Raw genomic sequence first — 23,886 nt, forward strand, 5'->3', positions numbered from 1 at the left:
GTCCAACCAGTGTCTTTTGATAGGAACTCCTCTTATGCCTCATCATTCTCCAAGTATTGATCAAGAAGCTGACCATTTTCAGATGAGACAGTCAACTTTTTGTTTTTCCAAATTCATCCATCAAATAATTACCAGTTTGTCCCTTACAAAACTCCTGTCACAGTAGATTTGAAACTATAATTATTGAGAACAGAACTACAATATACAAACCTGACAGAATCAGTATTTATAGCTGCGATCAGATACATGTAAAATAAAAGTATCAAAAAAGAAATGCATTACAGAGAAAATAAGAGAGTATAGTAAGGAAAATGCTTTTATAGGAGAAAAACTTGACCCTCTCTGGATTTTCAAAACATCTATATCTGGTTTGTAGGAACCAATAAGAGAGAAATCAACATCTTAGCCACCACAGGACGACAGTTAATTCACTGATAGAAGACCTTTTACAACTGCAATCCAGGAGCAGATTTCTCCAAAAGCAAACTGTATTGGAGGGCCATCAACTTTGAAATCAAGTAGTGAAAAACCTCTGTACCATATTTCCATGCAGTGTTTGTAACTACCTGTTACTGCAGAGGAAAAGGAAAGGAGGCAAATTTCAGAGCACCATAAAAATTTTGAGCACATCACAGCCAAATATGTCGTTAGGATAACTTGCATGTATTTTCTGACAAGATAATACAAGAGAAATTCTGAAATGTTTTCTGTATTTTTCACTAAGAGAGTTACAATATATATATATATATATCAAGAAGTATCAAATCCCTGAATTCTAGGATTGAATAAACATAACCAGATCCTTTAAAATACTAGGCCTAGACAATAATTGAGATCTTTAGAGAGAATCAAGGGATATACAGCTATGACATAAATTAAACAAGGAAAGAAGAATATAGTGACAGCTATGAAAGAAATAGAATAAGAAAAGGAAAATATACTGACAGCTACAAAAGACAGCTATTAAAAGAAAAGGAGAATATATTGACATCCCCCCTCAAATTGATGCGGGTAAGTCGAACAACATCAATTTGCTATTGAGAAACTTATGTCGTTGGCGTGTCAAGGCTTTTGTAAAGGTATCAGCTATTTGAAGATCAATATTGAGATGAGGAAGAGTGATAACACCTCTAGTAAAGGCCTCCCGAATATAATGACAGTCCACCTCTATGTGCTTGGTGCGTTCATGGTAGACTGGATTCGCAGCGATTTGAATAGCACTAGTATTATCACCATAAAGTGGAGTAGGAGTAGTTTGGGGAAACCCAAGTTCAGAAATAAGACCACGTAACCACACAATTTCAGAACAAGCTGCAGACATGGTGCGATACTCAGCCTCAGTAGAAGATTTAGAGACACAATCCTGCTTCTTACACTTCCAAGAGATCAAGGCATCTCCAAGAAAAATGCACCAGCCTGTGAGAGACTTCCTAGTATCCGGGCAGCCAGCCCAATCCGCATCACTATAGGAAGTCAAGGTAAGAGTAGAATGTTTAGGAAAAAACAACCCATGAGTAGGGGAACCAATTAAGTATCTAATAAGACGACGAACTGCAGCAAGATGAAGATGTCGAGGTGCCTGCATAAATTTGCTAACTATATGGACAGCATAGGAGATATCAGGCCTGGTAATTGTTAGGTAGATAAGACTACCAACAAGTTGCCTCTATAAAAAAGGATCAGGCAAAAGCTCGCCTTCATCTTTTCGGTGTTTCACATTCACCTCCATTGGTGTATCAACAGCAGTAGCATCCTTTAAACCAGCTAGCTCAATGAGATCCTGAATATATTTATGTTGATTTAAGAACAAACCATGATCTCTAGAGTGAACTTCCAGCCCCAAAAAATATGTGAGATGTCCAAGATCTTTCATTTGAAATGTACTATGCAACATATGTTGAAGCTTGGTGATCAAACCAATGTCATTACCAGTGAAGATAATATCATCGACATAGACTAAGAGAAATACCATACAAGTGGTGGTCTTGTAAAAGAAAAGTGATGAATCATATTGACTTTGTGTGAAGGAGAAGGTGAGAAGAGTGTTGCGAAACTTCTTAAACTAGGCTCTAGGTGCCTGTTTCAACCCATACAAAGAGCTTCTTAGTTTGCAAACATCATTAGAAGCCTTTGTGGACATACCAGGTGGAAGTTGCATATAAATCTCTTCCTTAAGATCCCCATGCAAGAAGGCATTTGTGACATCCATCTGATATAAAGGCCAAGCTTTAGAGGCTGCAATAGCAAGAAGTGTTCTCACCGTAGTCATCTTAGCAACGGGTGCGAATGTTTCTTCATAGTCGAATCCATATTGTTGTTTATTGCCAAGAGCAACCAATCTAGCTTTGTATCTATCTAAAGATCCATCAGACTTGAGTTTCACAATATAAACCCACTTGCTACCAATGGGCTTGACATGTGGAGGACAAGAGATAATATCCCAAGTATGATTGGCCTGAAGTGCCTGAAGTTCTGCCTCCATTGCTTGTTTCCAGCACTCATGTTCGCTAGCTTGTTTATAACAAGTGGGAATGGAAATAGAAGACAGAGTAGTAGACATAGCCACAGGAGTGGAAAAACCATACATTTCAGGAGGTTTGTGAGGTCTAGAGCTTCTACGAGGAGGAGGGGGATCATAGGAAATGGGCAGAACAGGATCAGATGTTGCAGGAAGATGTGAAGGAACCTCAGTGAGACCTTGAGAAGGAGCAGAAGCAGGAGGGCGTCTATGATAAACATAACAAGGTTTAAACCTTTGTACTGGTGCTGGCGACTCAGGAAAAAATGGTAAAACAGATAGAGAAGGAAGTACTGAAGGCTGTTGGGTGCAAAAGAAAGGCTGATTTTCAAAAAATATGACATTCCTAGAGACACGAGTTCGACGTGCATGTGGATCATAACAAAGAAATCCTTTTTGGGTGACAGCATAGCCTAAGAAAGCACACTTGACAGATTGGGCAGTAAGTTTATTTCTCTCATGTGCAGGAAGGTGAACAAAACAAACACATCCAAAAATATGAAGATTGGAATAATTTGGTGCATGTCCAAACAAACGAACGTAGGGAGAATCATTGTTTAAGTGGGGAGATGGTACTCAATTAATCAAATAAACAGCAGTACACAAAGCTTCACACCAAAAATGAGAAGGAACACATGACTCAAGGAGAAGAGTTCGAACAATATCAAGAAGATGACGATTCTTTCTTTCAGCCACACCATTTTGTTGTGGGGTGAAAGGACAAGAACGTTGTGATATGATCCCATGACTTTAAAGAAAAAATTGAAATTCATTTGACATATATTCACCACCTGAATCAGATTGCAGAATTTTGATTTTGGCAGAAAATTGTGTCTCAACTAAGGCAAGAAGGGCTTTAAACACAGAGAAGACCTCACTTTTAGATCGAAGAAAATATACCCAAGTAAAACGAGTGAAATCATCTATAAATGTAACAAAGTATCTGTAATGTTCATGAGAAATGACAGGTGCAATACCTCATGCATCAGTATGCACGATCTCAAAAGGTTTGGTGGTGCGGGTTTTATGCAATGGAAAAGGAAGTGTTTTGCTTTTACCAAGTTTGCAAGATGCACAATCAACAATATCATTATTAGAAGAAGTCGAATTTTTATTTCCTAGTAAACTAGATTTAAACAAGACTCGAAGTACATGAGAATTAGGATGTCCTAAACGTCTATGCCACACCTGATTATCACATTGAACAGCATTACATGCAACATAATTTGACATAGGAGAGGGAGATAGAAGCAAGGGAAATAGGCGTCCCACTTTAGGTCCCTTCGCGATCATCTTTCCGGACACTTGATCCTGCACAAAACAACCAGATTTGGAAAAATGAACATCACAATTGTTGTCAACTAATTGGCCAACAAATATAAGATTAGTGGACAGCTTAGGAGACACAAAGACAGTATTCAGAAAGGCTGAAATATCACCAACAACTGTGATAGACAAGGGATTACCATCGGCAGTACGAATATGAAGATTGCCTTTATATTTTTGAACATTATTTAAAGGTAAGGCAGTGTTGGTCATGTGATTGGAAGCAGCAGAATCAAAATACCAAGGCTTAGGAATAGAATTTCGGTTACCTGAAAGGCCTAAAGCAGAAAGGGCAGAAACTATCATTTGTTGGACCATTTCAGGGGTAATAGAGGACCGACCAGGACTAGGAGTATTTGAGGAACTAACCGAGACATTATAGGTAGTTTCAGATTTCTTTAGAGGCCGGATGGAGCAGTCTTTGATGATATGCCCTGTTTTCTTACAATAGTTGCAGAATGTTTTAGTATATGTAGTGGCAATGTGCCCAAATCCTTTGCAGCTATAGCACTGGACATTTGACATATTTCTACCTCCTTTAGACCTCCCTTGAGCAGTGTATGCAACAGGAATTGGAGTAGAATTTTGAGCTTTTTGCTCCAAGACAGCCTATGTAATGATTCGTTGCTCTTCCCTGAGAAGCTCTCCTACATAGATATCCAAGAAAGGAACTGGTTCTCTATTCATCAGGTTGGACCTGATTGCTTCAAATTCCCCCCTTAACTTCATTAAAAACTGATCACGCTTGCTGGTCTCATGCACACTTTGAATAGCAATAAGTCCTTCAAGAGGTACACTTGCATACACAATGTCTGTGTACTCAGCCCAAAGATTTACAAATGAAGAATAAAACTCTTGTATTGACATACTGCCTTGACTGAGTTGACCCAACTCGAGTTCCAATTGGAACCTTCGTGCTGTATTGCTTTGGTTGTAAACTTTCTTCAGGTAATCCCATATTTCTCTAGAGGTTTTGTAAGGCTTGAGATTGAGAAGCATGGAGTGTTCCATATTTCCAAGGATCCAAGACATAATCTGAGCATCCTTCACCTCCCATCTCACATATTTCTCCTTTTCCTGCTCACTGTCAGGTGCAGGAACTGTCCCAGTAATATGACCCCATAATTCCTTTCCCTTGACAAAAATCTGAAACTGGAAAGCCCAGGCAGAATAGTTCTTTCCAGTGAATCGAACAAGAAAATGTTCAGATCGTTCCAGAGACATGATTTAACTAGAAACAAGAACCAAGAGATCAAGTCCAAGAAAAACATAATAGAAGAACCAAACAAGGAACTAGACACAAGATGAATTGATTTCAGAATTGTGGCTCTGATACCATGACAAGATAATACAAGAGAAATTCTGAAATGTTTTCTGTATTTTTCACTAAGAGAGTTACAATATATATATACATCAAGAAGTATCAAGTCCCTGAATTCTAGGATTGAATAAACATAACCAGATCCTTTAAAATACTAGGCCTAGACAATAATTGAGATCTTTAGAGAGAATCAAGGGATATACAACTATGACAGAAATTAAACAAGGAAAGAAGAATATAGTGACAACTATGAAAGAAATAGAATAAAAAAATGAGAATATACTGACAGCTACAAATGACAGCTATTAAAAGAAAAAGAGAATATATTGACATTTTCAAGGAGGAAAAGCGTTATGATAAAATCAAAATTGAGGTTCATGTATAGAACACTTGCGGAGCTTTTCACTCTGAGACATAATGCTTGCTGTACCATAAGGCTACCTGATTACTTTAAAGAACTAGGTAAGAATTAAGATAATCTACAATCCAGTAAGAATACGCAAGCTATACGGAGACAATATTTAGTTGGACAAAAAAGGAAAAATCTGTTCCAAAACAGAGATGGAATCAAAACAAGCTGATAATGTCAGCACATGCTGAGGAAGGCATAGGCTGAGCTTTAAATTGATACCAATATAATGTTACCATATATAATCTTAGGAATGTATACAATTTAGGACTCTTAATGTTAGCTATAAAGATTATCTTATCATATAAAGATGCTGATTTTTGGGAAATGGGTTAGACTCCTTGTATAGCAAAACCTTCTATGTACAAGGGAACTTGGGGGGTGCATATCCGGGGGACTGCAGTTTTCTTTTGGAAGAAAAACTCTCTTGCTATTTGGTGGTCTGGTGAGTGTATTGACAGAGAAGAGATTCTGCAAAATTACTTGATTCAAAAACTCTCTTAGTACTCTAGTTTTGGCTGGGTATATGATAATATAACTCATAAGAAGAAATTAACATGCATGCTGACAACTTTCTGTACTTATTTAACCAAGAGGGGCGTAAGGTAAAAGCAAATAGAGTTAACATCAGAAAATCTAAAGACAAATCCATGCATGTGATTATATTAATTAAAGGAAACAGCTTGCTGGCAGAAGAAAGACAAGTCTCGCATCAGCTAAAGCCATGTCCCTGAAGATAGATTTAAATTGCAACTGAATGAGTCCTCTCACTGTATCAAGAAGACAGCAGTCGGATTTCCAGGAGAGGGAGGATTCCGATCCAGTACAGAGGACAAAGCACCAGCTTTGGCTTTAGCATCGTGGTCTGTTGCAGACAATATTTCCACCGACCCCAGACCAATTTGCCTCTTGATCAAGTCCACGTTCTCCTGAAGAACCTCAATCTCCCCAAACGGAAGCTTCAGATTCAAGGCTTGAGCCCCGATAGCTATAGCTTCGTCCTTTTTGAACCTCAAGAAAGGCATACAAAGCTTTTGCACTTTCTTAAAGTTAGCATCTTGACCAACTGAACTTTTTTGCAGTGCCTCCAATATCTCCTCATCTGGTGCAAAAGTACCTGTTTTTTTGTCAAATTTACTACGAAGTATATTCAAGCACTCTGCTTTCCATCCATCAAACTCCTCATTCACATATATCAAACTTGTTATCTTCTCTTCAGTTAGTGTAGCAACTGGAGCTGCCTTCTTACTGGATTTCTTTGAACCCGTGATTTGCTTTTGAAGAAGCTTCCTCATCAAAACAATCGAGTCTTGCAAGTACTTGTTGGCAGCCTTAAGAGTTTCATCTGGAGAATCAGCTATAGGCCAGCCTGCATTCACTGCTAATCCATCCTTCATCAAAAGCTCCCTCCAAACATGTTCTGCATAATGTGGGCAGATAGGAGTAATAAGTCGTGTCTGCACATCAATAAAACGCCATACCAAGCCATGATTCATGCCCCCGCTACCACAAGATAACCTGTACTCGTCTCTGGCAGCTTGGAGATCATAGAATCCAGTCTTTAACGCCTCTCTGAACATGTATTTTTCATAATTCTTTCTTGTCGTTTCAACAGCAATATTTATTTCATTTTCAAACACCTGATCAGCAAAGGTAGATGGTGGACCAGTTCTCAGGGATGCCTCTGCAGCTAGAACCTCTTCAATCCATGCAATCTCTTTAGTAAGGCGAAGGATAGCAGCATTCGCAGTCTCAAATACAAAGTTGGCATCGTCCACACCATCTCCAGCATCAGCCAGACTGAACCGAGTAGCATCCGCAGAGAATTCATCAATGGCCTGACGCAGCGTCTTGAAATTTCCTGTAGACTTGGACATCTTCTCAGAATTGAGCATAATGTGTCCATTACACCTGAATCCACGTGGCCAGTGATGCTTAGCCATGATTGCTGTGTGGTTGAAGACGCAGAACGTCAGGTGATTCTGAATGAGGTCCTTCCCAGACACTCGAAGATCAAATGGGTACCAATATTCGAACTCCTTCTTCATCTTATCAAGAACAGACGAATCTATTTTTGATGATGTGGGGTATGGACCATCACAGAAGATGAAATTCCAGACATCATCAGTCATTTCTTCAGGTTTAACAGGATGAGCCTTGTTTGTACCGTACATGTCCTCGTTATGTAGCAAGTGAGCAACAGTGTAATAAGCCATGTAAATAGTAGAGTCAGACAATGATTCAACAAGAAACTCTGGATCCCATGGAATGCGAGTCCCAAGCCCAAAAGATCTTGAGCAAGCCCACCGATTTAGCCAGCCCAGAGTATGCTCAAAGCCATGTTTTGTCTCATCAGAGTAGAGATTCATCTTGGATAAGCACTCCTCAGCTGATTCCTTCCATCGAGGATCATCATAAGTGAGGTACCATTGGTCCGTCAGAGCCACAACACATTCATCACCAGACCTTGACATGACACGCTTCTCAGGCTCACTGTACATGACTGCCTCACCTGTCTCAATGAGCTTGGTCCTTAATAATGACTTTGCTTCTTGAACTTTCATCCCTGCATATTCTCCAACAAGCATTGTGCCATCAGTAAATCCTTTCAAGTACGTCAACCTCTTAGCTTCAGCAAGCTTCTCTTTCTCATTTTGGCTCTTAATTTTCAGGTCCAAGCAAACCTTTTCAGCAGCCTTATCGCCCAATTCTGGAATGTTGATTATAGGTACAATCTCAAAAGGCAGTACCCACTCATCCTTCACGCCATACCTTTCCCTGAAAGCTGGTTTCGCTTTCAAAACCCGCAATGCCATATAATCATCAGGGGCATCGCTAGGCACACTGGTAACAATCCCTGTACCTTTGTCTGTCAGAATGGTCAGCATGGGAAGCGCATAAATGACCTTGTTGAAGGAAAGCGGAGACTTCAATGGCAGACCAATCAGATCATACCCAGTCAGCTCAACCAAGCAATTAAGGTGTTTGGGGGTCTTTGAGAAGCCCTGATAGGCAAGGTTGAGGGCAGCTCTTTCTGTCAGGATGAAGACATCAGTATCATTGACTTCAAAAGCTCCATAATTGCCATCAGGCAGTACCCATGCATTTGTTTGTCCATACATAGTCTCAGGTCTCAATGTAGCAGCAGCTAGAAACACTTTTCTTCCCTCCAATGCTTTGAATTTAAGTGGGAAAGGGGGCAGCACTTCCATCTTGACAAGAGTGTAATCTTGGGGCAACACACCTTCACCGCTTGCCCTGTCATGATCTGCACATGGTTGGTCATCCAAGGGAGAGTATATAGTGTATCTTTTATCTTTGATAATCTTCCCCATGTCCTTCAACTTCCTCATCTGCCACCGCACAAATGAATCAAAATATGGATTCATTTCTGTTGTAATAAATGATCTTCTCCAATCACATCCCAATCCAAAATCCTTCAGATCTTGCATGGCCAGTGGCGGAAAGTAAGTCAGCCATTTTCCTGGTTTCTGGAACTCTGCTATTTCACTGTCAGACAGCCCAAAACTGCGCATAATCTCCCACTGAAACATTTGTCCACCTGATTTCGACACAGCCTTGGACTTTTTGCCCCTGAACTTATCTGGCGTTGGACCTGCACTTGCATCCTCAGGCTCTGGTTGCGATTCCACTGGCTCCTCTACCTCTTTCGAGAACAAGGGTGGATTGCCAAACTCTTCAATCTCCCTTGCAAGCTTATCTGCTGAGGCCTGTATAGGCATACCGGTGCAGTGAAAACCAAATGGAAGGAGCACGTTAGTCCCATCCAATCTATGGAAAGCAGCGGCAAATTCAAGCTTGGAGAGCGAAAACGCATGTCCAAGATGCAAGAACCCATTCATATACGGAAATGGGAAGTTGCCAAAGAACTTCTCGCCTGGTTTAGCTGGCCCAGCACCAGGTTCAGCCCGGAAAACATCTTTCTCATCCCACCAGCAACGGACCTTCTTCTCTATCTCCAACAGCCGGTCCCTCCTTGTGAAAGCTTTTCCACTCTCGGTTGCCATCATCACACAAAATCGACAAGTACTGCACGAAGGAAAAAATAAATACAACACCTCAGTCAAACACCTAAAATCAAACCCCATGAATGAATATCAAATTGATATAAACTTAATTTACCACACGAAGTCAAATCCCAAAATTTCTCAAAAACTACATATATTCATTCCCTTTCAAAACTTAAATTACAAGCACGTAAAGGACCAAAAACATTAAGAAAGAAAACCCAAGCCGGCAATATATTTTCATGGCTCCATCATGCACTTGGAAAATAGCCAGAGCTCATTATACACATCAAAGAAAACGAAAAAAAATAAAAAAGAAGAAGCCAAGCTTCCAATAAACTGAATTAGCCCACAAAATATAAATGATTAATTATACCTTAAAGCGATAAAAATTACAACTTTAGAAGAAATAAAGGAAACCCGGTTCAGCTTTGATCATCCGAGACAAGCATGCACGACAAAATAGAAAGAAAAAAAAAACAGTGAGTACCTGTTTTGCTTCAAGACAGATCGCAGAAACAAATTCCGAGGAAACACTTGAAGGTTTTGCTTATGAAGAGCCAGAGGGCCAAAGAGAGACTTTATAAACAAATGTAGAAGTTGCTTGGAGAGCAAGGATTTGACAGTGGCTTTGCTGCTGAGAAGAAGAATAACGCTGAAGGTTGTCTGCCGGGTTCAGAGAATCCAAGCCGCTCAGCTCACGGAATCTGACCCGAGGGAAAACTAAGTCCACCAAATTTACGTGTGATTTCAATTTAGTACCCAAATTTATACATCACGCAATATATATTGCCTAATGAGCATGATTTTAAATTTTTAATCAGAGAAATTATCACACAATGGATGAAGTTGAAAGAACTTCTATATATCAGTAAATTTGTTCACTTTATCTTTAAAATTAAATTTGGAGTAAGAACATTTAGCCATTTGTTATATAAATGTGCATTTCAAAAAAAAAAACTTTAATTTTTATGTTTTATTATATGAATCGTGATCTTACAAATGGTTAAAATAGCTAAATACCTTTATTAAAGTGGAAAAGTTCGAAAAGAAAAAACAAGGAAGAATAGGATTTCTATGGAGATGCCTCAAATCTAGTCCTATTATTATCCTTTGATAACCAATTAGGTCCTTGATCCAAACTATTAATTTTTTATTCAACCTTGAAGAGATTATAGACTCTAACTTTGATTTATAGCAATAATTACATAGTTTTAAAATCCGGCCCAGCAAGTCGATTAGGAACTCGGCCAACCCGGGCTGAGTTGAAGAAAAAATAAGGAAAAGAAAAACTCGAAGGGTTGACCCGGCAAGATCCGGTCAAAACTCAAATCCGAGTCTAAAAACTATGATAATTACCCTTTCGGTTTCTGGTGTGCAGAAGAATAATATATATTTTTACAATCACAGATACCTTGTCTATGATATGAATCATGACATGAAGAATATATGCTGCAGGAAAATGCATGATTATGCCACTGATCAATCGATCGATCAATCAGGGTTTGGGAACTTTGGGATGAGGTTTCTTGAAATTAACTTTATCCCCTCTCTTTTATTTTTATTCTTTTTCGAGATTCTCAGCTTTTTTATTTATTTCTATTATACTGGTTTGCGGTCAGATAATTTATGCTGCGAATATCGGATTAAAATTGTATTCTGTTGTGATCAACATATTTAGCTGTAAAAAAAACTATTTGATATTATTATTAAATTATTTAATATTATTATTAAACTCATTTTAATAGGTTAATTTTGAAATTTTTTATTTGATTATTTATTTAATTCAAGTTTAAAATTAAACCGTGTAGAAATTGATTCAATATATAACATATTTGACTTAGTCTAAAATTAATTTGATCTATCGTTAAAAATATCTAAAAATAAAATTAAAAAAAAATTATTTTATTCAACTTATTATCCAGCTCAAACTTAAAATTAAATTATATAGGAATTCTTTTAACATGAGCTGTGAGCATGTTGATCAAACCAAAAATAACCTGATTGATTAATAAAAAATATTCAAGGATAAAATTAAAAAATAATAAAAAAAAAAAACTTTTTGGTCGGCACAATCGAATGTTTCTTTCTAAAATGATTGATCTCCATGTTAGGAATTAATGGGCTGAATAGTCTACAACACTCACCTCTACATGATTTCTTATTTGAATTCCAAGTCAGTGGGCTAAGTGAGCCTCAAAGCATGATCAAAGAGAGAAGTACAAGTTTCTAAAGACTTGCAATGCCAAATTTTAGCAAGAATTCTATCCATGGCCTATAGATCAATGGCATTTGTTATATATAATGTTAATTAGAATTATGTTACAAACAATGTTTTATTTTTTTTTATTGTTTTAATATACTGATATTAAATGTATTTTCGAAGGAAAACATCATAAAACTCAAAAGTAAAACATCAGCATGAATTAAGAATGCAAAACCAAGTAAAAGAGACCAAACCAGGATGATTGTCGTGAAAAAGAAGAGAAAAGGCATGGAGGTAATGGGATAAGAATTCGACGAAACCACAAACTGAGCCTAGCAGTACCTGCCATGAAAGAAGGTTTAGAGGAAGGTTCCCCGCATAGACATAATGCAGCAAAAGGAGGTGAATCGAAACCCACCATCATCACCACCTTCCTCGTCAGCAACCCGAGAGCATGCCACTTTTTTCTTCCTGCCACGCCTCCCTCCCTCCCTTTTCATTCTATCCGCTTCGTACTCCCTTCTCTCCTTCCTCTCCCGTGTTATGTTTCAGAAATCAGAGAGGTGACCGAGAAAAGAAGGAAAAAATATGGTTGCCTTGCTTCCACGTCTCCTAAAAGCAGAAAATGTAAAAAATAAAAAAGTTAATAACACTGTGTATCAAATGTGTCTAGGTACACGGTAATTAAGCAACGCCTCTTAGTGTTTTTGTTAATTGTTAATGTTAATCGTTAATCATAGAGTAGTGGTGGGCACTCCTTGCCTCGACATGTGAGACAATCTCCAAAAATCACACACACAGACTCTCTCTCTCTCTCTCTCTCTGCTTTTCCCATTTCTTCATCAAAGAGAAACCCCCAAGAAAGATACCCCCTTCTCATTTTCCATTTCCGTTTGGATCCCAGTTATGAGCAACGAATAGTAAGCCATTTTCTCTCTTTTAATACTTTCCCTTTTCTATTTTGTTTTTGCTTACACAATCTTTTTTTTTTGTAGTGATTATCTGTTTAAGCTTTTGCTAATCGGAGACTCATCTGTTGGGAAATCGTGTCTGCTTCTCAGATTTGCTGTAAGTTGAGAATTATCAATTATAGCTATCGATTATGTAATTTTTTTTTATGAATGTGATTACGAGGAAGAAAGGTTGATGCTTTAGTAAAAAGAGCTTAATTGGGTTGCTAATATGCTGTTAACTTTAGTGGGTTAGAGAGTAATTAGGAGATTATTTATTGTTTAATGGGCTGGAGATTAGTGTTTAAATTTAACTTGGTTTTTTTATTTCATAATTTCTCAGGATGACTCTTATGTAGACAGCTATATCAGTACCATTGGTGTTGATTTTGTAAGTCTCTGTCTACTGTATATGTCTCTCTGGACTTCCATTTTGATGTTTTTTATAGTCTTAAAGTTGTTGGTTATATTGTAGAAAATCAGGACTGTGGAGCAGGATGGAAAGACAAGCAAGCTGCAGATTGTGAGTATAGATAGCTGCTTTTTTCTTCGAATATGGTCTTTTGTCTTGCGGGGTTTTTTGTTTAATATTGAAATTGAGATTAACGGTAATCCCTAACTAGATAGGTGCACATCTGTCTAGTTGGAACAAATGTTTGAAATGGGTATTTGGAAATTTAGGTGACTGATGTTTTCGTGTTGAGGTCGAATGGTTCACTTGCATGCAGGAAATAAGATGTTTGCTATAATGAGCCAGGCAATATTTAAGTTAAACAGATAAAACCCTATGCATGTTGTGTGTCTGAAAAAATGGTGCATATTTCAGAAGCTTCAAGGACTATTGCCAATGTTGTTGGTTGGAATTATAAGATTTATGTAATATAATCATTGTCACAAATACGTATCATCTTTCCTTTTGTGTTCAAATATGTTTCTTTGTGATTACCCTTTAAATTTAACTTTGACATTTAATCTGTTTTTGAAATTTCAGTGGGATACAGCTGGACAGGAGCGCTTCCGGACCATAACAAGCAGTTATTATCGAGGAGCACATGGGATAATCGTGAGAATTTCTCCTATTATTTTGAAATATAGAAAAGCCATGTGCGCCCGCACAACAAACATACTGATTATATGGTCTTCCTGATGAACTGCTTTTACTGATTTCTGAAAGCGAACTCTTATGCTTTGGGACATTGTGCCATGATTATGCGCATTTTATGTTGATACATTTTCAAATCTCACTATGCTAAATGAAGTCATGTTCAAGAATCTGATAGTTTGTGTCCCATGGGATTACAACAGATAGTCTATGATGTTACCGAGATGGAGAGCTTCAACAATGTCAAGCAGTGGTTGAATGAGATTGATAGATATGCAAATGATAGTGTCTGCAAACTTTTAGTTGGAAATAAGTGTGATCTAGTTGAGAACAAGGTTGTGGACACACAAACAGCAAAGGTATATCTATTTAAATTCAGTTAGCTTTGATATGAATCATATGATATTAAGTTTTCCTGAGGGCCTGTCTGCTGTTCCGAGTTTCTTCTGGCCGAGTTTCTTCTGGCCGAGTTTGCTGAACCATCAGGGACGATCTTGTGCTAAGTTAGGACTGATGACCAGCTGTGCTATATTCAATAACCTAGTCCAGCGAATTATTTTCTTTTACTTTAGTGATGCCCTGCATATGCACCGAGGGAAAGTTTTTCTTACCGTTTTAATAAGACAGATAAAAGTTTGTTGAAGTGTGTATTCCTTGAAGGGATGCTTTCATGTAATCTTGTCTAGTTTCAGTTATAGGCAGGCCTGTGTTTTTTGCAAAATCTGAGATTGATGATTCTCAAAAATGTACGGAACTAGAGCTTTCTTGCATAAAACTGGTCTTATCCTTCTTGAGATGATGTCATAATGTTCCTTGACATTGTCATTTTCGATCACATAGCCATATTGAAAGTTTGCTTCTGTGCATGTGTCTTCTAATATAAGAAAAAATGAAAGCTTCCTACAGATGTATGTAAATTAAGCTGTTTCCTTTACATTTACCGGTGATGCAGCGGCAACTTTTCTAGTTGAATATCAGATGGCTTAATGCAATCTTAGCAGCTGAAAGAATAATGATGATATATTGTTAAACTTGAATATCAGATGGCTTAAAGCAATCTTAGCAGCTGAAAGAATAATGATGATATATTGTTAAACTTGAAGGGCTTTCCAAAGGATTTTCTTTGATCGGATAATGGTTTCTGTTTGTAAATTGATCCTTCTTTCTTCTACCTGGATAAACTGCAGGCGTTTGCAGATGAGCTTGGCATTCCTTTCCTAGAGACAAGTGCTAAAGACTCGATAAATGTGGAGCAAGCATTCTTAACCATGGCTGGTGAAATTAAGAAAAAGTAAACCACAAATCAACTTGTTCCTGCTGTTCTTAATTCAAGTTCTATTTTTTTATTGATTGCAAATGCGTGTTCTTAGTGATTAATAATTTTTGTTATACTCTGATGTTATCTCAGTTAGCTATTTTAGATTTCTTAATTTTTCCTCTACTTTAATCGGAATGAATCATTATATGTAGAAGATGCAATCTTTTGACACCCTAGCCGTTGCCGATAATGTAGATGTCTTGTTCTATGTGCACCCTTAAACTGGAAAGATCAGCTATTTTAAGATATCCCAGCTAGAAGATATTAGATTCTTTCTCAATCTACTTTTCCTCACTTCTGTTTTGTTGCATAGATAAACTGGGATGGTTGTCATATTATTAATCTCCCATGCATTATTTCTGCCAAAGTTGCTTAGATTTGGTTGCTGTGATACAGTGTATGTTGCCTGTGTGATTTCATGGAATAAAATTAAACAGTGTTCTTTTACTAATAAACATTCTTCTTCTTCTTTCTTTCCACTAACTCAAGATTTTTTGCAGGATGAATAACCAGCCAACTGCTAACAATTCAACAGGAACTGTTCAGATGAAGGGGCAGCCAATCGAGCAGAAGAACAACTGTTGCGGTTAGCTATTCGCGAGTACTTTTAATGGTGTCCCAAGGTTTTTAGGCAAAAACATGCTGTTGACTTGGTAATCATATGGATCTCCCAGAAACTGCCAGTTATGATGTGCTTGAAGTTGTCTGTCTGTGAAAATTCTGAAGTTTTATCAAAGGGATCTGGATTCTATTGAAATGTAACCGAGATGTTAAATATCTGAAAAAAGGCAACTGTTTATCTATCAGAAACAGGAAAGTGACTGCAAGGGAACGAATGACATGCAAATTGGTTGGGAGAAATCTCAAGCAGTGTAAATGGTATTTATTCAAATGCAATTACATGTATCTTATCAATGCCGAATCTCCAGATAAATGTTCTAAAAACTAGAGCTATGGCTTCTTAAGTTTTGTAGAATTGAACAGCAGGGCAGGCGCAGTGGAACAGTTGGCATCTAAACGTCCAATGTGTGCAATTATCTCAGGACTATGCATCATTTGTGCTGCCATTCCCTTCCTCGGCTATTGCATTACGAAACGATGGAAATGAGCAATCAACTGCTGGGGAAGAAGAAGAATTCAGTTTACGATTGGATGTTGGCTTTGCCATGCGCATTCCTCTCCACGGCCCTGCTTCTATAAAGATGCTATGGGATGTCTATGGTTGCAGAGCAATGCATTCTCTTCGTCTTCGAAGTCGGAATGCCCAAGGAAACCACAAAGTGCTCAGTTGCATAAGCCATGAAGCACTTATTAGGTAAAATCATGGCAATCAACAGCTAATGCACTGATCAACCATTGCATTCTCCACGATCATTAACAAAGAGATCTTGAAGCAAAACACAAGACAGTAAAAAACTAAACTTTCAATATATCATGCAAAGGGATATGAAATTCAACCACAACAAGTTCAAAAACAGAAAAATCAGGGGAAAAAAACAAGGGAAAGCCGACGTAAATCAAATGAACAAGAAGAGGTGGGAAACTGCCCACAACCACACATATCATCTTCACTAAGAAGAAGAGCAGCAGGTGGTCTTTTTAGTGCTGGGATCGGGTCCTCCAACTACAATGGTCTTCCCATCTTTGACACTCACAGGTGCTGCTGACTCTCCCGAAGAAAGTGTCTTCTTACTAATAATCCTATATATCTCAGAAAGAATTGTTTGAAAAGCCTTGTCAACATTGGTGGCTTCAAGAGCAGATGTCTCCACAAAAGCAAGCCCTTCTTTCTCAGCATAACTTTGAGCATCCTCAGTAGCTACTGCTCTAAGATGTTTAAGATCAGTCTTGTTCCCAATTAACATGATCACAATATTGGAATCTGCATGATCCCTCAGCTCCTTCAACCACCGACTCACGTTTTCAAAAGTCGTTGGCTTTGTTACATCATACACCAGAAGAGCTCCAAGCGCGCCCCTATAGTAGGCACTCGTGATCGCTCTGTATCGCTCTTGCCCTGCCGTGTCCCATATCTGCGCCTTCACTGTCCTTCCTTCAACCTATCAAGCACAACACACAAGTAAAATTCCGATCTAAATTCCATTGAAACTAACACAGATCAAAATGAGGGCTTGAAGTAGATCAAGAAAAGTGTGTTAGTAGAATAGGAGTTAGGGTTAGTTACTTGAAGAGTGCGAGTGGCGAATTCGACGCCGATGGTGGACTTGGACTCCAAACAAAACTCGTTGCGAGTAAATCGGGAGAGGATGTTCGATTTTCCGACACCGGAATCGCCGATTAACACTACCTTGAACAGGTAATCGTACTCCTCGTCGGGTCTCCTCGCCATCTCCTCCTCTTTCTCTGTCTGTAGCTCTGAGAGAGAAGAAAAGGGTGAGAAAAGGAGAAGACGATGCCTGTTTTATTATTGTTTGAATGAAATATCAAATGTTACATTTCTACCCTTATAATTTTAAAATAGTTTAATTTTACCCCTTTAGTTTTTAAAAGTTTCAATTTCTCCCTAGAGGTGTCATCTTAATAGATCATGCATGGTGTGTTTGGTATTATGATTGCACTGCGGTTTAAAGTATTTTTTATTTAAAATATATTAACATAATAGAAAAGGTTATTTTTAATATTAGTATGAAAATAAAAAAAATATTCATTTTAAATAAAAAATTAAAAAAAAAAAAAACAATTTGCTTCCGTTTCTACACACACCTTGCTTTTAGTTGTTTCAAAAAATAAAGAGAGGACACTAAATAGCATGTCTTCCACGTTCTTCATTTTTAAAAGGATAAAAATTTATTCTTAAACTATTATAAAAATAAATTTATTTTATATATTTTTTTCCAAACTCTCTAATCAAATATGCTTACATGTGTTTTTATGTTCCAATGCTGTATGTATTAAGAATATGTTTGGTAGTGTAGTAGCGATTACTTTTTAAATAACTTTTCGTGCCGAAATGCATGCAAATGATATTTTTTTTATTTTTTAAAAATTATTTTTGATATTAGCACATCAAAACGATTTAAAACATATAAATCATATTAAATTTTTGTAAAAAAAATTGAATTTTTTGGAAACACGGTTTGCACCGCGTTCCTAAATAATTTATAAATAACAAAGAGTGTATTTTTATGTTTTTTATTTTTCCTTAATTTTCTCTCATACTTTACTCTCGAAGCCAGGTGTACGTTATTGATGCTATAAACAAATTAGAAATCTTAAAAAGAAAAAAAAACTTGAAAAAAGTTTAAGAAAAAAAAAAGAGGCTATTTAATGGTTAGAGATGATATTGTTACTTTAGAAAATTAAAAGGGTAACATTGAAAAAATATAAAGAACAAGGGTTAAAATTGAATTGTAACAATAGTAATAGGACGAAAATGCCCATATTAGTTGTGGTGCAGATTCACATGGTAACATCTGTTTAACGATGACGGATTAATTGTTTTTTAAATTCAGAAACTAACTGGAAATAAAGGAAATTTTATATAAAAAAAAATATATCGTGTTTTTAGTTAATTACATGATACCACTAGCTTTGATCCTGGACCAGGCTGTATCATTAAAATAATCTGGATTTTTTTAAAAAAAATAATGTAATTTAAGGTAAAAAAAATTTGGGTTTACAAAGTTAACTTATTTAATTTTAAATTTAAGCTTTATTGAAGAATTTTTTAAATCTAAAAACTTAAACTATTATTATTTATATTATTTTGCTCTTTGAATTTGAAATTTGCATAGACTCAAACTACTTTGTGTTATTAATTTTATCAAATACGATGAAAATAGTGAGATTTTAAGTTGTAACCGCTTAATTAATAAAACTCTAATACCATGTTAAAAAAACATCTCAACTCAAAAGGTTAAGTTGAGGTTGACATAAATCAATTCTTATAAGGCTTCGTTTGGGATTGGGATTGAATCGGATTTTCATCAAATTTTAATTTTTTTCTTGCTTTGAATTAATTTTGCTTTTAGTATTTTTGGATTATTTTAATATGATGTCAAAAATAAATTTTAAAAAATAAAAAATATATTTTTTTAATATATTTCCAAGTATAAAACCCTTTGAAAAATAATATTTACTACATTCTTAAACAGACTCTAACTCTGAATTACTTATTCTGCATTTTATTCTTAATTATATTTTTTATTTTATGTAAACCTAAGGATAAATTATAATAATTATTTTAATTTATTCTAGAGATATTTTAATCATTTTAATTACAATGGTAGTCGATAAAAGTTCAATTATTTTATTTCAGATTTTTTGTAACAAAAAAAAGGAAATTATCCTCTTGAATCTCACCAGTAAAGTTGAGAATTCAAATCTTACTTACATATTAAATAATCTTTTCAATTCAAAATAATGTTAAATAAGATTTTATATTACTCACAAACATATAAAATACTCATTAAATTTAAAACTTGGATAAACTTATATTATTTTATATTTAAGTTTATTAATTAAAATAAAAATAGTGAAATTTAAACTAATAAACTTATATTTTCTTATATTTAATTACATTAATTAAAATAAAAGTAATAAAATTTGAATTCATGAGTAGCTATTTTTTTGAAGATCTTAAGCTTCGGTCTCTGTGAAGGTGCAATGAGAGTCCTCCCAGATAAAAGAGTGGTGTGATCTTAAGCAACCCTGTAAAGTTGCTTGCGAATTCAAAGATAAGATTATGATAATTTCTAGTAATTTTAGTACTCACATGTACCAAAATGAATCTGAAAGTGAAACATTCAAAAAACAGAAAATCCTTGGATAGATTATTCAAAGAGTGAGAAGAAAGATATTATTTCCATTGATTACAAACAAAATATGAACACTCCTCACACAAGCTTGCCGGCTGCTTCCACCATCACCATACTTTATACATGCTGAAACATTTATTATATACCAGAAGAAGAAGCAGAAAACTTCAGTACGTATTACATGCTGTTAACGATATTAATGTTCGTTTAAGCCAGAACATCAAGGAAAGGATAGTCAGTGTAGCCAACAACAGGATCAGGAATGTAGAAAGTGTTCCTGTTGTACCTATTAAGAGGAGCATTTAACTCAAATCGTTTTGGCAAATCTGGATTAGCCAGAAACAATCTTCCAAATGCCACCAGATCTGCGTAATTCTCAGCTATAGCCTTGTTACCATCATCTCTACGGTATCCTCCAGCAGCTATAAAAGTCCCTTCAAAGGCATTTTTCATTGGAAGTAGACTGTGAGGAGTTTCATATATGTCGTTCGCTTTAACCATTCTTGGCTCAATTACATGGAGATAAAGAATCCCAAATTTGTTTAATGCATTTGCCATGTAAAGGCCAAGTTCTTTTGGGTTTGAATCAACGGCTTCCATGTAGTTAGCATACGGAGATAGTCTCATGCCAACTTTATCAGCTCCAACTTCATCAACTACAGCTTCCAATATTTCCAATGGAAAGCGGCACCTATTTTCCAAGCTCCCACCGTAATTATCAGTTCTGTCATTTACTTGATCTTTAAGGAACTGATCAATCAAGTAACCATTTGCCCCGTGAATCTCAACTCCATCAAATCCTGTCAAATACATACTGTTTTTCATCATGAAAGTACTTGGATTTGAATAGCTACACATGAACAATTCTGATGATCCCTTCAAGCAATAGTTTTTATGCCTCATAGTACTCATCATCCGGAGACATTATGATACGCGGCTAACATGCTATAGTGTGTGTGTGTGCGTACACTATAGCTAGCCAACAAACACACCAGCTTCAATGGCGTTGCGGGCAGCGAGTCTGAAATCATTAACAATGCAAGGAAGTTCGTCGGCTCTTAATCGACGAGGAGGTGACCAGTCTTCTCCGTCAAGACCTGGTGTCACTCCTTTATCAGTGCATGATATGGGAGCTTCCCCATTCGGCTGAAACTCTGTATTGCAAAAATCATGCTACATTTGTCAAATAAATTACAACTCTATTTGGCTCATACTCTTGAAATTAACGGATACGATGAAGAAATTAATTCAAAAAATGGTTGGATTATGATGGAGCTTTCTTCTTTTCTTTGATTTCTTGTGCATTTTGATAATAGATTGAACCATGGGACTTGAGATTTTATATATATATATATAGAATCATATTTGAAATCAGCTGAAGTGAAAGCACATACCATAAGTGGAGACACGACCCACATGCCAAATTTGGCAAAACAAAATGCCACCTTTCTCATGAACAGCATCCACAATTGGCTTCCATGCTTTCACTTGCTCTTCAGTCCAAATTCCAGGAGTTTCAGGATATCTTTAAATCAAATAAGAAAAATAAATGAAAATCATGGTAATATGTTAAAAATTATATATATATATATATATATATATAAATTACAATAACCTAAGACTTATTTTATGTCTGTCTTCGTCCCTCTAATAAAATGCATTTCTATCCCTTTTGTTCTAAAACACTAACCAAACACAAAACTAATAATTTCTATATTAGTCCTCTTACACATAAATCTTTATCTGAAAGTTCTTGTATTTTACAATAAATATAATTTAAAGTCAATTCAATCACAAAACAGTACTACTTGAACCGAGCCTGTACAAAGAAATTTATATTTTTCTTTAAACTTTTCCATTTTATCTAATTGAACAAGGCGAAGCACTTCTGCAAGAGGTACTCCTTGAACATCTAGATCTAGAGGATGATATAAATAATCTACACCAAAAACTGACTGACAACAAATACTTGAAAAGAGTAATTAGTAATGAAGTTCAGCAAGGTAAATCTAACAATAGAAACACCGCTTGAGTCCACCAGAACGCCTAACTTTAGCTACCGCGGCTGACTAACGGTCACCGCAGTTTACCAACATTGCGAAATATGCTTTGACTAAACTTTCTTATTATTAACAGCCTAACAAGGTTGTGATACCACTAAAAATTTTCAATCAGTTTGAATGAAATTTTGATAAGTTTATAACTGAATTTAAATAGGTGTAAAACTAAAATTATACGATTACTATTTTATTTTTATTTTTTATATTCCACATGTATCATAGTATATACATATAATATTTTAGATGATCAAACAATTCCAATGATTCAATGACCTGACAATAGCTTCAACTCATTACCTTAATTGATTCATAGATTAACAACTTAAGATTTGATGGTATGCCTTATTTTCTCGAACAAGTACAGAATTAGTAAGGAAATTCCTAAATGTAGAGTAAAAGTGGTGAAATAAGAGAAGTTACCCTTGAGCTGTGTCAGAAACCCCAGTTGCTTCGGAAATGAGGAGGCCTCCATTGGTAGCGCGTTGAGAATAGTATAGGATGGCATGTGGTTGAGGCATGTTGTTGTAGGATCTATTCCTTGTTAATGGTGCCATAACAACTCTAGCAATTATAAAAGGGCAGAAAAACAAGATGATTAACAAACAATAATAACCCATGATTCGGCTCCCCATCGAAGCGTCAATCATACAGTAGAAGGAGGAGATGGGGGCAAGAGGGTTAGCTAATACACACGAACCTGTGAGAGAGGTTGAATTTCCCCATTTTGTATGGAGCGAGTAAAGGGATGGGGTTGGTGCTGGCTGCCATTTCTTTCCTTTCCTTCGATCTCTGCTTTCTATCTTCTCTTCTACACCCTGTATTCAACTCGGCTTTGGAGTCATGATACAACGCTGTTATTTATACACACAAACACACAACCACACAACCGGCTCCCTCCTCGATTTTTTTTTCTTTTTAAAGGGCAATAATTGAGATGAAAAAGAACAGGTGGGGTGTTGCTGATGCAAGGAGAAAAGGGAGCTCGTGTGGGTTCTTTAATATTCAAAGCAAAAGCCATCAAGAACAACAAGAGTGAGCTTCGCCGGCAGTATCTCATGGCCGCCTTGAAGTCAGAGGGAAAATCTTAAATATATCCCTGAATTACTGGGGATTCACTTCTGACTCCCAACTTTTTTTTTTTATTGATATTATTTTTTGTTTGTTATGATTTTTATCTATAAAAATAATTAAATTAAAATTTTAAAAAATATCAAATATCAAATTGAAATCGGTTTCCAACAACCATTTTAATTTGGTTTGATTTAGTTATTTATATTAAAAATCAAAACTCAACTGACCAGTTTCGGTTATATTTGATTTAATTTTGATTCGGTTAATTTACATTAAAAACCAAAAATTATATTATTTTTTAGGTTTTTTTAGACTTTCTGATGGGCTTGGTTTCAGTTTGGTTTGGTTTTTCAGTATGGTTTGGTTCGGTTTAGTTTTAATTAAACCGTTTCAGTTCAGTTGAGGTTTTTCGATTTCAAACTTATGAAACCAAACTGAACTGAATATTTTTTAAAATATTTTAATTGTTTTTTTTTTGTTTTTTCAATTATTTTTTTATTTTTTCAGTTTAATTAATTTGCAAATTTTTTTAATTCACCCCTAATCTTACCTCTATTATTTTGATTTTTTAATTAAGAGAGTATCATGTTTATCTAATAAAAACCATCAAGTTTGGTATAGTTTACTATATATTAAAAAAATTGTTTGGTGATAAGACTAATCGAATTTTATTATCTTGATTTCTCGATCAAAAAATTATTTTAACATAAAACATCAATTTAGTTTAGGTATAAAATGATGAATTTTACCATCAGAACTACAATAAAAAAGTGTTTAAAAATATACGTAAGTTTTCGGG

At 36.0% G+C, this 23,886-nt stretch overlaps 4 protein-coding genes across 7 annotated transcripts; 1 reads left to right on the top strand and 3 right to left on the bottom strand.

Moving 5' to 3' along the window:
• Nucleotides 1-6,132: 6,132 nt before the first annotated feature.
• On the bottom strand, nt 6,133-12,360 carry LOC133701806 (leucine--tRNA ligase, cytoplasmic-like). Of its 4 annotated transcripts, none has more exons than XM_062125909.1 (4): nt 12,227-12,360; nt 12,063-12,150; nt 10,093-10,309; nt 6,133-9,624 (listed from the first exon to the last, which is right to left on the bottom strand). In XM_062125909.1, the coding sequence occupies exon 4, from the start codon at nt 9,603-9,605 to the stop codon at nt 6,342-6,344; it is 3,264 nt and encodes a 1,087-aa protein (XP_061981893.1). In that variant the 5' UTR covers nt 9,606-9,624; nt 10,093-10,309; nt 12,063-12,150; nt 12,227-12,360; the 3' UTR covers nt 6,133-6,341. The 4 variants fall into 4 exon arrangements, with proteins under 4 accessions (XP_061981893.1, XP_061981891.1, XP_061981895.1 ...); XM_062125907.1 differs by having other exon boundaries at nt 10,093-10,325; XM_062125911.1 differs by lacking the exon at nt 12,063-12,150 and having other exon boundaries at nt 12,151-12,321.
• A 203-nt stretch (nt 12,361-12,563) lies between these two features.
• Nucleotides 12,564-16,093, top strand: LOC133701808 (ras-related protein RABD1-like). Its single transcript, XM_062125913.1, has 8 exons — nt 12,564-12,728; nt 12,804-12,876; nt 13,102-13,149; nt 13,234-13,281; nt 13,750-13,821; nt 14,064-14,219; nt 15,048-15,151; nt 15,679-16,093. The coding sequence occupies exons 1-8, from the start codon at nt 12,715-12,717 to the stop codon at nt 15,767-15,769; spliced, it is 606 nt and encodes a 201-aa protein (XP_061981897.1). The 5' UTR covers nt 12,564-12,714; the 3' UTR covers nt 15,770-16,093.
• Nucleotides 16,094-16,587: 494 nt separating this feature from the next.
• On the bottom strand, nt 16,588-17,588 carry LOC133701807 (ras-related protein RABA2a-like). The gene is made up of 2 exons (XM_062125912.1): nt 17,364-17,588; nt 16,588-17,238 (listed from the first exon to the last, which is right to left on the bottom strand). Exons 1-2 carry the CDS (start codon nt 17,526-17,528, stop codon nt 16,750-16,752), a joined length of 654 nt encoding a protein of 217 aa, XP_061981896.1. The 5' UTR covers nt 17,529-17,588; the 3' UTR covers nt 16,588-16,749.
• A 2,355-nt stretch (nt 17,589-19,943) lies between these two features.
• On the bottom strand, nt 19,944-23,117 carry LOC133701084 (putative 12-oxophytodienoate reductase 11). The gene is made up of 5 exons (XM_062124870.1): nt 22,714-23,117; nt 22,437-22,577; nt 21,351-21,481; nt 20,949-21,110; nt 19,944-20,756 (listed from the first exon to the last, which is right to left on the bottom strand). The coding sequence occupies exons 1-5, from the start codon at nt 22,782-22,784 to the stop codon at nt 20,164-20,166; spliced, it is 1,098 nt and encodes a 365-aa protein (XP_061980854.1). The 5' UTR covers nt 22,785-23,117; the 3' UTR covers nt 19,944-20,163.
• Nucleotides 23,118-23,886: the final 769 nt, after the last annotated feature.

This window comes from Populus nigra, chromosome 8 (assembly GCF_951802175.1).
Source record: "Populus nigra chromosome 8, ddPopNigr1.1, whole genome shotgun sequence".
In the NCBI taxonomy this organism is placed as follows: Eukaryota; Viridiplantae; Streptophyta; class Magnoliopsida; order Malpighiales; family Salicaceae; genus Populus; species Populus nigra.

Excerpts from the sequence above, each read along its gene's own strand:
- LOC133701807 (XM_062125912.1), bottom strand. The coding sequence starts at position 17,528 with ATGGCGAGGAGACCCGACGAGGAGTACGATTACCTGTTCAAGGTAGTG. Across the intron at positions 17,239-17,363 it reads TCGCCACTCGCACTCTTCAA|GTTGAAGGAAGGACAGTGAA; the intron begins GTAACTAACCCT and ends TGTGCTTGATAG.
- LOC133701806 (XM_062125909.1), bottom strand. The coding sequence starts at position 9,605 with ATGATGGCAACCGAGAGTGGAAAAGCTTTCACAAGGAGGGACCGGCTG.
- LOC133701808 (XM_062125913.1), top strand. Across the intron at positions 12,877-13,101 it reads GTCTGCTTCTCAGATTTGCT|GATGACTCTTATGTAGACAG; the intron begins GTAAGTTGAGAA and ends ATAATTTCTCAG. Across the intron at positions 13,282-13,749 it reads AGACAAGCAAGCTGCAGATT|TGGGATACAGCTGGACAGGA; the intron begins GTGAGTATAGAT and ends TTGAAATTTCAG.
- LOC133701084 (XM_062124870.1), bottom strand. The coding sequence starts at position 22,784 with ATGGCAGCCAGCACCAACCCCATCCCTTTACTCGCTCCATACAAAATG. Across the intron at positions 22,578-22,713 it reads AAATTCAACCTCTCTCACAG|AGTTGTTATGGCACCATTAA; the intron begins GTTCGTGTGTAT and ends TATAATTGCTAG. Across the intron at positions 20,757-20,948 it reads CCGCAACGCCATTGAAGCTG|GATTTGATGGAGTTGAGATT; the intron begins GTGTGTTTGTTG and ends TGTATTTGACAG.